Source organism: Azolla caroliniana, unplaced genomic scaffold (assembly GCF_043228905.1).
Source record: "Azolla caroliniana isolate FFs.n. ecotype wild unplaced genomic scaffold, voAzoCaro1.0.p SCAF_3, whole genome shotgun sequence".
Taxonomy (NCBI): Eukaryota; Viridiplantae; Streptophyta; class Polypodiopsida; order Salviniales; family Salviniaceae; genus Azolla; species Azolla caroliniana.
Genome location: NW_028230438.1, coordinates 25,107,573 through 25,120,255, shown reverse-complemented (window position 1 = coordinate 25,120,255; position 12,683 = coordinate 25,107,573). Strand labels below are relative to the sequence as shown.

Below are 12,683 nucleotides of genomic sequence, written 5' to 3'. Positions count from 1 at the left end.
TCTCCGGCACTACATACTCACCTCATTTACTATGTAGTTTACTGATGTAAGATGTTCCAATCTCGGCATTCCTCAACATTTAGTGTTCTAAAGGGAAAATATTCATGAGGATAGTCATGGTAGTGTTGGTAACCTCTCCAACTTTTCTCATTAATTGATGCTTTAACCATTTCCTCCTTTTGTTGATAATGGCATTAATCTTGTAGAGTGTATGTTAATCTAGGTTTATGAGTTACTAACTAGGATTAGAGGATTGCATGTTAAAATAAGATTGTATTTTCCATAGGTGTGAAATTAAAATAACATTATCTCTCTCTCTCTCTCTCTCTCTCTCTCTCTCTCTCTCTCTCTCTCTCTCTCTCTCTCTCTCTCTCTTGCACACACACACACACACCCCTCATAGACTTCTTCAATAGGTTTGCACCTCCATCAACAATGTAAAGAGTCACCATTGAGAGACCATAGGATTTTGATGATATGGATTGTTGGTCTATAGGCACCAAATATGGGCATACAATGACATGATCATGGGCATTATCACTAGTAATTTCAATGCGTTAAAGGACATACATATAACAATCACCAACATTACATATCATGTCCCTTGAAACAACTCAAACCATATATAATTGTCGTGCACTTCATGCTTGTAAGATCATCATTGGAATCATTTTTAAACATTATCTGTTAAGATCATCTTTATGGATATTAAAGACACACATATAATTAGATTTTGCTTTTGTAACACATTTTTTTCATAGGGTAGTTGAGGTTTCTAGTAAATGTTAATTCTCTCTCTAGTGTGATGCAACAAAGTAATGCATGTGAGCCACACATTCACAAATTTCCTAAGGGTTTGGTTCTATCAATCACTGCTTTTTCTAATACATTAAGCATATGTGTAGATATCCTCACTTAGAAAAGCCTAGTTCTGGCAAATTACCATTCACCCCTTGGGAACACTCACCATGGCCCTTTTAGTCGCATATGTTATCTTAACATCTTCTTCACATACTCTTGGTCCATACTTTGCCATATAGATCTTATGCACTCCTCGTGAACAAAGACATCATCTTCATTGACATGTCACAAGACAAATTGGCATCGATGGACCGTTAGATTAGTGTGGACATCATACGCAATACAACCAATATATGCTTAATGTTGAGCTTGGGAAGCAATGTTGTACCATCTTGCCCTTGACACTAGTGTATTAACTCTTGCCATAGAGCTGATGTAAGCTAATTCTTGAGCTTAGAAGTTAGGAGCTAATATTGTATGAGGTGCATTTGGCACACGGGTAAGTGTTTAGTATTACAACATGTTTTTTGTAGCCCAATAAATATTCCAAGTTCAAGAGTTTTGCATTCATGTCTTGTTACAAAAAGCAAAAAACAAAAAAACAAGCAAAAAGCAAAAAAACAAACAAAAAGCAAAAAGCATGAATAAAAATTAAAAAGAAAAAGGAAACTAATAAATAAAAATAATAAAAATAAATCTAACTAAAACCATTAGAATTTTAATGAAACAATTAAAAGGTTAATTAACCATGGTTAGGTTAAGTGTGTCTTCTTCATTTCATTTCCTTTAGTTCCAGTCTCTCTCTCTCTCTCTCTCTCTCTCTCACACACACACACACACACACACACAGACACACACGCACACTCTTCCTGTATGTTCTCTGAGGTCGCCATAGCCTGAAGTTTCCGTCTCCAGTTCTTCTTCGACAGTATTTCTCTTCCCCGATCCTTCCTTCCTCTATTATCTCTATAAATCGTAGGCTCACTTTTTGTGTTGAAAGAAAGAACCGGGAGCTCTATTTCTGAGAAAGAAAGAAAAGAAGGAAGAAAGAGTCGTGAGCTCAATTTCTGAGGAAAAAAGGAAGGAAGGAGGAAAAAAGGAGAGAGAAAGATATGGATCTTCCAACTCTTGCTTCTGTGCTGCAGCTCGCCCTGAGCCCTAATCCAGAAGACAGAAAGCTCGGGGAAACTAGACTTATTCAGGTACTCCTTTCGTATTCTTCTTTAACTCTAATAAAAGTTTATTGTCGTTTTGACTGTTTTTCTAACCATTTCTTTCCTTTTTTTATTTTGTTTTCTATACATTTCTTTCCTTTTCCGATACATTTCTTTTCTATGCTTTTTCTTCTAAATGATTAATTTTCCCTAATTTCTATTCATGTCTTTTCTACTGAATTCGGTTTTTCTCTATTTTTATCATGTTAATCCTTATTTATCTTCGTAATTTGTTCTTATATGTGTAAGGAACCAATGAAGAACCTTATGGATTCACTGGAAATGATTGCAGTGAGTTTAGAATTCACCGAAGCATTTTGAATATAAATGGCTGGGGTGATTTTATAAACCCCAGTAAAGAAGCGCTGTAAGTTGAACCTAAACAAATTTAACGCCTATATTTCTGAAAAATATATTACTTGCAATTCCTCTGGGTAAAAGAACCTCGTGGGCTAACATAATATAACTGGCTGGGTGAAGTTTAGGTTATGGTTTGTGTAAAAATGTACAAGTCCTAATGAAACTCTAAAAAGCATAGGAAATAGAGGTAATCTAGTGTTTGTCTTCTTTTTTGCAAATATTACTTGCAATTCTTCTGAGCAACGAGTAAGTGCTTCTTTTGGTGAATAGGGTCAGAGAAAGGTCTCATCCTAATTGGCTCCTCATGAAATCGTTACCACCCCTTCTACTTCTCTTTTACTCCCCCAACCTAGTGGACTTACTAGAATGTAAATTGTTGGATGACTTTTATATGCTGTGAACCCAGAAAGTGGGCTAATCCAGTGTTTGGCTTATTTTTTTCTTCTATAATTTGTATATCCCCAGGATATAAAATAAGAAACTTCAAAGATTTGCTAAATTTAAATGGCTGGGATAAATTTATAAGTTCTTGAACTTCATTTTTCTTAATAAAATTGGATTATCTTTTTAAAGACTTGGTTATAAAACATCTAGGAAGTATAGAAACTGAACTAATCACTCCAAATTCTGAAATATTTACCTTTTGTGCATGAATTTAATTCTAATTCTTTATTTTATCATACTCTTAGCAATTGTTTTTGAAGAAGTCATCATGAAAATGCTTGAAAGTTCTTGAAAGATAACCACTCAGCAAAATATAGCCCCCTTTAAAACTGAAGTCTTGTTCATATCTTTCTTAATTGTAACACTATCCCCCACCCCCATAAGGCTTTATAATCTAGCTAAAGAATTGTTTGCTATATCATTTTCACGTACATGTATTGTACTATAGTCCTACAAGGTGATTGTGTCCTCAAATATATTGTACTATAGTCCGACAAGGTTATTGTGTTCTCACATATATTGTTTATATGTATATGTATTTTCTACTAAACTCTTATAAAATTTTAACTTCCTATTATTTCATGCATGAAAAGGTGGTCCATTAATAAAAAATAATCTCCTGAACACTCTCTAGGAATGAACATTCTGATGTGCATTTTTCTGCGTAGAGGAAATTTTAACTTAACATTTTAATGGTTTAAGTTGGAGGACTTTTTGGCAAGTTACAGTATATTTCAATAATTTCCTTCTAAAATTTCAAAACCTTTGTAATTGTGGTCTCATTTTTGGTTCATAATTTAATAAATGTAGTAGGTTTATTTCCACAAAGCTGAATATGATGTTTGAGAGTGTATGTATTAGAATTTAAACAGTTAGTAATTAAATCATGATTGAATCTGGCACTTAAGAGAAGTTCAAATGTTGTGATGTTCTTATACATTATTTAGGTTGCATCAACATCATTTATTTCCCTTTGCTAATTTTTCCAGCGTACTAAAAACCTCCATTCATTGATGTGTTTCAGTGTCAGCATGCACCTGGTCATCTAGTGGGTCTACTTCAAATTGTTGTCACCACAAGCATAGATATATCAATTCGTCAAGTTGCTAGTATACAATTTAAGAACGTTGTCGGCAAGCATTGGTCGAATGATACTCGTTACGATTTTCACCTATTTTTCCATATTTGAGTAACCATTTTAAAGTTGATTCTAATATTTCTTGTTCTGTCATTGCTTACAGTTGTGCAAATTTCACAAAGTGATAGGAATGCAGTCCGTGAACATCTTCTTGAGGCCCTTGTGCATGCCCCACCTATAATCAGGTAGGTAATGTCTTCTTTGTGCTGTAACATGTGGGAAATGATGTTATTTGTGTGATTTACATTAAGAATTATTGGTCTAAACTGTAAGATATAGCTATTGTGAATCATGAGAAGTAATATTCATTATAATGAACTTGTAGGGTTCAGCTTGGTGACGGCTTAAAGACAATTGTAAATCATGATTATCCAGAAAAATGGCCATCTTTGCTTCCCAATGTAGATGCAAATCTCAAGTCACAAGATCAGCAACGGATTTATGGAGCTTTGTATACGCTAAGAATCCTTACAAGGAAATACGAGTAAGATTAATTTCTATTGAAATATTCTTGAATCCTTCCCCTCTTTTGGGCCACCATGTCTTTGTTGTAAGTTTATCAATTTGAATGATTGGACTGGATCAAGCTAGCTGAACAAAACTGTAAGTTCTGTATTATATTAATCCTGTTGCCATTGTCCTATCTTGGTTACAATGTTCTCTTTGAAAGAAAGTTGAGTAATTGGAATTTGGGGTGAATTTTGAACAAGATTGCCTAACAAGGGTTTTGTATTTTTACATGCTCTGTTGATTATGACATCCTTGTTGAAAGAAAACATAGTTGGTGTACTGGGTCTTCCAAGTTCTCTTCCTAAACTGGAAGAAGTGGTTTTAAATCATGGCTTCTGCCAAATGACATTATACTTGGCTGTAGTAGCACTGCTCATAGTAAATTCTAGATGGTTTCTCTTTCTGATTTGACTGTTACAGGGCTGTCACCATGTTGACTATGAATTATATTATATTCAGTTTACTGATGCAAATATCCATCGTTATAATGGTATTGGCTGCTTTTCATTTAATAAATGCACGAACTATTCCAGAAGCATCTCACCATGTCAACTATGAATAATATCCAGCTACTGCGGCAAATATCCATCCTTATGGTATTGTCTGCTTTTCATTTAATAAATGCGCAAACTATTCCCAAAGCATGTCACCAGGTCGACTACGAATTATATTATACCCATCTTTATAAGGCTTCTTTTAATATAATAAATTTGTCAACATGTAGAACCAACAAGTTACTCTGATCACGTAATCCTACCCTTATAATGACCTATATCTGCTAATGGAATGTCTGTTTGTGTTACTCTGGGATGTGCGTGAAGAATTATGACCTATATCTTCTTCTGTAGGTTCAAAGATGAGGATGAAAGGACTCCAGTTTATCAGATAATCAACTCTACATTCTCAACCTTGCTTGAGATTTTGAAGTATCTATTATCAATGCCAAACCCACCAATCGAAGTTGCTGATTTGATCAAGCTTTCATGCAAAATTTTTTGGTCATCAATATATGTAAGGTTTCCTGTTTGAGGGTTTAAAGTAGCTCATGTGATGCATGAAACTACTAGAAGAAACTTAAGCGTGCCCTCTGATGCTTTGTAATCAGCTGGAAATTCCCAAGCAGTTACATGATCCAAATGTATTTGGTTCTTGGATGGCTTGCTTTCACAATATACTAGAGAGACCAGTACCAATGGAAGGTCAGCCTACAGATCCAGAACAGCGAAAAGGATGGGGCTGGTGGAAGGTTAAGAAGTGGAGTATACATATTATGAATAGATTATACAACAGGTCAGTGGCCTTAACATAACCATCAAGTTACTCTGTTAACCTGGTTTCTCATTTCTTAACTTTGAGTTACTCTGGTAATCACGATCATTTTGATAATACTCAACAGGTTTGGAGATCCAAAGATGTCAAAGCCAGAAAATAAAGCTTTTGCTCAAATGTTCCAGACACAATTTGCTGCCAAGTTTTTAGAGTGTCATTTGACATTATTGAGTGTCATACAACATGGTGGATATTTGCCAGATCGGGTTACAAATCTTGTGTTGCAATATGTCAGCACAAGGTGTGTTTTCCTTTAATCACTTTAATTTTGAACATGAATATATTGGCATTCTTTGACCTAGCATGTTGGTAGGTCATTTGGCCACACTTAGGATTATTATTTTTTGTTTATTTCAGTATTTCAAAGTCAGGAACTTATCAGCTTTTAAAGCCTCGTCTTGATGCCATTCTGTTCGAGATTATCTTTCCTCTTATGTGTTTCAATGACATGGATGATAAACTGTGGCATGAAGATCCGTATGAATATGTCAGGAAAGGATATGGTGAGCAATCTGTTATTTGTTGGATTACTATCCTTTATATTATCCCATGGAATCCCTAGACAGTGTGATCAATATTCTACTGGTTTATACCAGACATCATAGAGGACATGTACAGTCCACGAACAGCAGCAATAAACTTTATAAGTGAGCTCTTCAGGAAAAGAGGAAAGGAGAATCTCCAGAAGTTTTTAGCCTTCATTGTTGATGTATTCAGGAGGTAAATACAATCTAAATCCTTTGCTATGCTATTTGGTTTCTAAATACTGAAGGATGACCTCTATTGTTGCATATTGCGACTCTAATTGAAATTTATGTTTAATTGCTCAATATTACAGGTATGATGAAGCTCCAATTGGTCAGAAGCCATATAGGCAGAAGGATGGTGCATTGCTTGCAGTTGGTGCACTATGTGATAAGCTAAAGCAAACAGAGCCATACAAGCTACAATTAGAACAAATGCTTGTTCAGCATGTCTACCCAGAGTTCAAGAGTCCTGTTGGCCATCTTAGAGCAAAAGTGCATACCTTAGCTTTTACAACTATGACATATCATAAAATTGAAGGGAAAGAGTCTACAATACCCCTGTGTTTTTCTTTATTTCCTCAAATGCCTTTGGTCAATTCATTCCCCTTTCTTCTCTTCCAGGGCTTGATCAAGGGTGTTTGGTAAGATAACAGATATTCAGGCATTTGCAGAAATAACGAAAAACTCCGGATTGTATGGAGTTTTTTTAAACCTGAACTGAATAAACTATCTGTATTTGTTTTATTTGGTGATTGATGATTCTTGAGGTAATTTATTTTAACTCTTGTTTTGCTGATTGCCAAATTCAGGCAGCATGGGTTTCTGGCCAGTATGCAACTATTAACTTTTCAGACCAACGGAATTTCAGTGCTGCCATGCATAGTATTGTGGCAGCATTAAGAGATCCAGAACTGCCGGTTAGAGTTGATTCTGTTGTGGCACTCAGGTCCTTTATAGAAGCCTGTAAAGGTACTTATCTCTGTAGACACTATGAAAACCACTACTAATCTGATTGTAAGGATGAGTCTGTTTGATTTATGCACAATAGATTTGCATTTGATTAATTGCATCTACATGGTTTTCAAGCAGATTTGAATGAACTTCGCCCAATCTTACCACAGCTACTTGATGGTATTGTTGTCCTAATCTTAATCTAGTTTTGCAGTCTATGCATAAATTAATTATGTCTAATGAGTTTCTGGAAATACAGAGTTCTTTAAACTCATGAATGAGGTTGAAAATGAAGACTTGGTTTTTACATTGGAGACAATTGTCGATAAATTTGGGGAAGAGATGGCACCTTATGCCCTTGGACTTTGCCAAAATTTGGTATGTCTTTGTTTTCTAGATACCCATCTTAAAGTTTAAGCAATTGTTGGATTTCTGCAACGAGATGTCTACCTAATAGTAAACTGATGATCGAAGGAAAGCAAATCCAATTTCTTCATTTGAGTTTTATTCTATCAAAAAGTCCATATTCAGAGTAATTTATCTGGAACCATAAATTGTGGAAGCTTATTGTCTAATTTATCTGGAACTTAAAAGACGTCTTGTCCATCAGCTTTATGTAAGGCTGGCTTGGTATGTTCCTATTTCCAAAAGGTCTTGTGAACTGTATCGTATTCAGCTACCGCATATCTTTCACTAACATGATCTCTTGTAATGTATAATACTCATTTCAGGGTTCTCTAAATCTTAGAAATTTGACATTATTTGTTGCATTCGTATGATTGAACTCTGAATAATCGAGTGTTGTGTAAGATCAGATATTCTGAACAAAAAGTATGGATAAGGATTTGGCTATTTTGTCTCATTGGGTTGAATTTAAAATATTCCACCTTAGAGATTAATCTCATGTATATGATCTGACATATAGGCTGCGGCCTTTTGGAGATGTATCCGCTCTTCTGAGGGAGAGGAGGAAGAGGATGACTCTGGTGCCCTTGCAGCTGTTGGTTGCTTAAGAGCAATTAGCACCATTTTAGAATCAGTCAGCCGGCTTCCAGAACTCTTTCCTCAAGTGGAACCCATTCTTCTTCCCATCTTGCAGCACATGTTAACAACAGAAGGGCAAGGTAGGTCTATCTTTGTGTCCTTTTAACACTCCTAAGAAGTTTCGTTAATTATGTGGGCTCGTTAATATGTCAGATATTTTTGAGGAACTTTTGGAGATAGTTTCATACTTAACTTACTTCTCTCCAACTATATCGGTCAACATGTGGAGCCTGTGGCCACTTATGGTTTCAGCTTTGGATGATTGGGCCATTGATTTTTTTGAAAGTAAGTCATTACACCCAGGACCATTCACTCTACTAAACATGTCATGAATGGAATGTTAAAGTGGCCCTCACAATGGAAATAAACTCACATTTCTATTTCTAAACATATTGAGTGGATGACATAGTAATTGTAAATAAATTATGCTACTAATTTAGTCAAGAATTGTAGTTGTCATTATCTCTAGGGGTTGAATTAATATGCAAACTTTATAATTGAGAAATGATACAAGTAGGCCTTGTTAATATCGTACTGCATGGGCATCTATTTAACTTTAATCTTCTAATTTTTTCATTAAAAATTGTGTTATGCATCACCTTTTTATGTAGTATCTTCTAAATTGGGGTTAGTTAAAATAGACTTGAGTTTCTGCATCGTGTTTTTGTGGTTTCTTGTTGAACAACTATGCTCATTTTCTTTACACCTTGCGAAGGCAAATTTCTATATTCTATGTATTTGAGACCCTTTCTAAGCTCTATATCAGCTTTTCGTAATGATTTTACAGTTAATAAGACTTTAGTTTTTGAAATTGTATGCGGGTGGTTTCATGTTGAAAAACACCATACTAGCATTTTTCTACCTAAAGTGTACTTGACTAAAGAACCGGTTTATCCTCCAGATATTCTTGTGCCTCTAGACAACTACATATCCAGAAGCACTGAACATTTTCTTTCATGCAAAGACCCGGACTATCAGCAGAGCTTGTTTAAAATGATATCCCGGGTAATTATTTCAATTTAAGGAAATATACTATTGTTACTTATATAGTTTATCATTTGCCTAAAATTTTCACCTTTTTTATTTACAAAAAGGTCTTTGCGGACCCTAATTTTGAAGATGGTGATATAGAACCTGCACCAAAACTTATTGAGGCCGTTCTTCAGAATTGCAAGGGTAGGGTGGATGAATGGGTTGAGCCTTACCTGAGAATTGCCATCGATAGACTGCGGAGGACAGAGAAAAATTACTTAAAAGATTTGTTGATTGAAGTGGTATATTTCTTAAGCCCATTTTGAATGTAATGCACTCGTTATAAGCAGTAATCCATTATTTTCTTCAGTATTTGAGTATTAGTCTGCCTGTGTAGCATTACTGTTTATTGCTATGTATCCAATTACCTACATCATTATGACATGTAATCACATAGGCATGACCTCTACAGAAATGCATTTCTTTGTAAATTCTTCTATCTTTAGTTTCTTTAATAGTTGCTTGTACTTCCATAGCTGGACGAAAAGAATCAACCTTTATTTAGTTTTTCGGCAGTGGAGCCCTTGTTCTTTCACTCACATGATTGTGGTATGCTCTGCTCCTCTTTTGTTCACTTGTCTGACTAAAATTGTTTGTAGGTTGCAAATGCACTCTATTACAATACAGGACTGGCATTAAACATCCTTCAGAAAATGGGAGTCACATCAGAGATTTTTCAGGCATGGTTTAACCTTCTGTATGAAACAAAGAAAAGTGGTCAGCCTGTTCACTTTCGAAGGTTTATCTATCTTTGTTCCTCTTTTACATTGATTTGTGTTACAATATTTCTATTATATTGATGGCCATAATTTTGAATTTGAATGTAGAGAACATGACAAAAAGGTATGCATTTTGGGCCTCGTATCTTTGCTAGCATTGCCATTTGAGCTTCTCCCACAGGAACTGCAATCTGGCCTTGACCAGGTCCTCAAAGCTTTGCTAAAAATGCTTGCTGCCTATAAAGAGCAATTGGAAGGTATATAATGTCCGGTCTTTGTGATGCATTTAAACACTTGATTGGAAGGTATCTTTGTTGTGTCTGAAGATACTAATTTGCTCTTCTAGAGTCGGCGAAGAAGAGTGATGAGGTAGAGGATGATGCGGACCTTGAAGGATTAGCCTCTGATGACGATGATAACTGGGACAAAGAAATAGGAGATGAGGATGAGGATGGTAATGAAATAGATTCTCAAAAGCTTCGGAAGTTGGCTGCACAGGTATCACACACATGCCTTAGCGCGATATTTTCTCCATACATTTCAAAGAATTATTTGAATAATATACATTCTGATTGATTGAACTTTTAACACTGAAACATTAGGCCAGTGCATTCCATAGGGAAGACGATGACGACAGTGACGATGATTTTACAGACGATGAAGAGTTTCATGCACCCATCGACAGCGTGGACCCTTTCATTCTGTTTACTGATATTATGAAAGGTAAATTATGGTAAATTATGACATGTGGATAGATGGCTGCTCTGTTAATATACTAAGCCTGCCTTCATAATAATCATGAGATGACTGATTCATCATTGAACTCAAGTACCGAATTGTCTTTTTCCAAAGGATGGGTGTTATAAGTGACCTCAGTTAATAGTAATACTTAGTCGTCACGTGTAACAATCAATAGGCAATTAATTAATTACTGACCTCAATAATGAAGTTTTGTTTTTGTTAACTTGGAATGTAGGTATATCGGCAGCTGATCCTGCAAGATTCCAAGCCTTGACACATTCTTTAGATTTTCAGCATCAAGCTATGGCACATGGACTCTCACAGCATGCAGAAGAGAGGAGAAAAACTCTTGAGAAAGAGCTCTCCGAGAAAGGTACCACACCACATTAGTAATCTCGATCTGTAAAAAAATGGGTTCTTTTGTTTTTTCTCTCTCAAAGGTGAGCATTCTTTATATTTGGCATTCATTAATTCAATGAAATGTCTTATTTTCTTTGTCCCGAGCCTCATTTTACCAAAAGCTTTCGCTTCTCTTTTATCCTATCATAACCCTCCTTGAAAGTTTTGTATTAGCAAGAATAATAACGGCATCTTTATTTTTTTGACTCTGGTGATGATCCACCATATTTTTTTCCGAGTTGTAATTCTTAAACTGGTATTGTATCTTTTTCAATTTTTTTGTACAAAGCACTTCTCATGTCTTTTTCATATATTTGTATAAAAGTGTTTGTTTTTCATGATTTTTAAATTGTATTTTTTGGTAACATATATACTAACAAAATGCTATTGACGAATCATATGCTGTATATATAGTGAAGAGCAAGGACTAATGAGGCCTAATAATATTTATTTTTAGTGTGTAAGCTCTGATGTAGATTATCTAGAGTTGATAGTTGACTTACCGCGAGTATTTTCCTTTATAATGTAATATAGCCATCAAAATGTTGTGATTCTATGTTTTTTTTATTTTGCTGAAACATTCTTGTAAAAATGGCATGAAGTGTTCAAAGTAAACCTTTTCTTTCAAAGTAATTATGAAAGTTCAAAGCCCCGAGAGTGAAGTATATTTTTGTTGAATTAATAATATATTTCTGCCAGCATTAAGTGTTATGTTATTGCTCTCTTGTTCTTGTTCTCTAAATTTGGTGCTTGCAGATATAAATAATCGTGCTACAATTGTCAACCAAAGTTTTGTTTGTGCTCCCTAAATTTGGCAGTTGATATGTATATAGTAATGCTACAATTGTCAACGAAAGGTAATTGAAGACTGTTTTGCATCAGATGCATAAAATCTCATCATTTGCATTAGCATTTTTTAATAGTTTAGTTTCATATGCGTAAAATGACTTTATGATTGTAATGTTGGTATATTGTAAAGGGACTAGTTAACTATTGGCATGTTAAAGAGTTGAATAGTTAACCAGTTCGACTTAAAATGTGCATTAATATAGTTTAATAACATATTAGTTAATTTCAGATTGATATTAATATAGTGCGACATTGGTATTTTGTGGAGATAGACAAGTTTAGTGAGCTTTTCTCAACTTTCTTGTATATATATATATATATCATTTCGTTTGACTATACAAGTTTAGTGAGCTTTTCTGAAATTTCTTGAAATTACAATTACAGATCAATGTGTATATATATATGAATCAGTTCATTTGTTGGCGTAGTTTTGAATGCAATCATTGCCTGTTATGCATTCAAGTTTTGAATCTTAAAGATATCAAAACTGTCAATTAAACGGAATGTCATCAACAATTTATGATCTTTAAGCTGGATACAGCCTTTAAAGTTAGGACATCTGTACAGACTATTATTGACATTGTTCTTTGATCAATGGAATTAGCAGTCACTTATGTTTAGTCCT

The 12,683-nt window shown here is 34.8% G+C and overlaps 1 protein-coding gene across 1 annotated transcript; it reads left to right on the top strand.

Annotated features, from left to right (window-relative positions):
- The first annotated feature begins 1,635 nt into the window (after positions 1-1,635).
- Positions 1,636-11,518, top strand: LOC147866822 (importin beta-like SAD2). The gene is made up of 22 exons (XM_087317312.1): positions 1,636-2,003; positions 3,844-3,976; positions 4,061-4,142; positions 4,283-4,441; positions 5,316-5,478; positions 5,573-5,757; positions 5,864-6,037; positions 6,154-6,299; positions 6,393-6,516; positions 6,635-6,815; positions 7,133-7,292; positions 7,413-7,454; positions 7,534-7,652; positions 8,200-8,398; positions 8,472-8,603; positions 9,220-9,323; positions 9,413-9,592; positions 9,950-10,089; positions 10,178-10,326; positions 10,416-10,567; positions 10,672-10,792; positions 11,046-11,518. The coding sequence occupies exons 1-22, from the start codon at positions 1,914-1,916 to the stop codon at positions 11,198-11,200; spliced, it is 3,090 nt and encodes a 1,029-aa protein (XP_087173438.1). The 5' UTR covers positions 1,636-1,913; the 3' UTR covers positions 11,201-11,518.
- Positions 11,519-12,683: the final 1,165 nt, after the last annotated feature.

Coding starts and splice junctions, on each gene's coding strand:
- LOC147866822 (XM_087317312.1), top strand. CDS start 1,914: ATGGATCTTCCAACTCTTGCTTCTGTGCTGCAGCTCGCCCTGAGCCCT. Junction 2,004..3,843: donor GGGAAACTAGACTTATTCAG/GTACTCCTTTCG, acceptor GATGTGTTTCAG/TGTCAGCATGCACCTGGTCA. Junction 8,604..9,219: donor GGCCATTGATTTTTTTGAAA/GTAAGTCATTAC, acceptor TTTATCCTCCAG/ATATTCTTGTGCCTCTAGAC.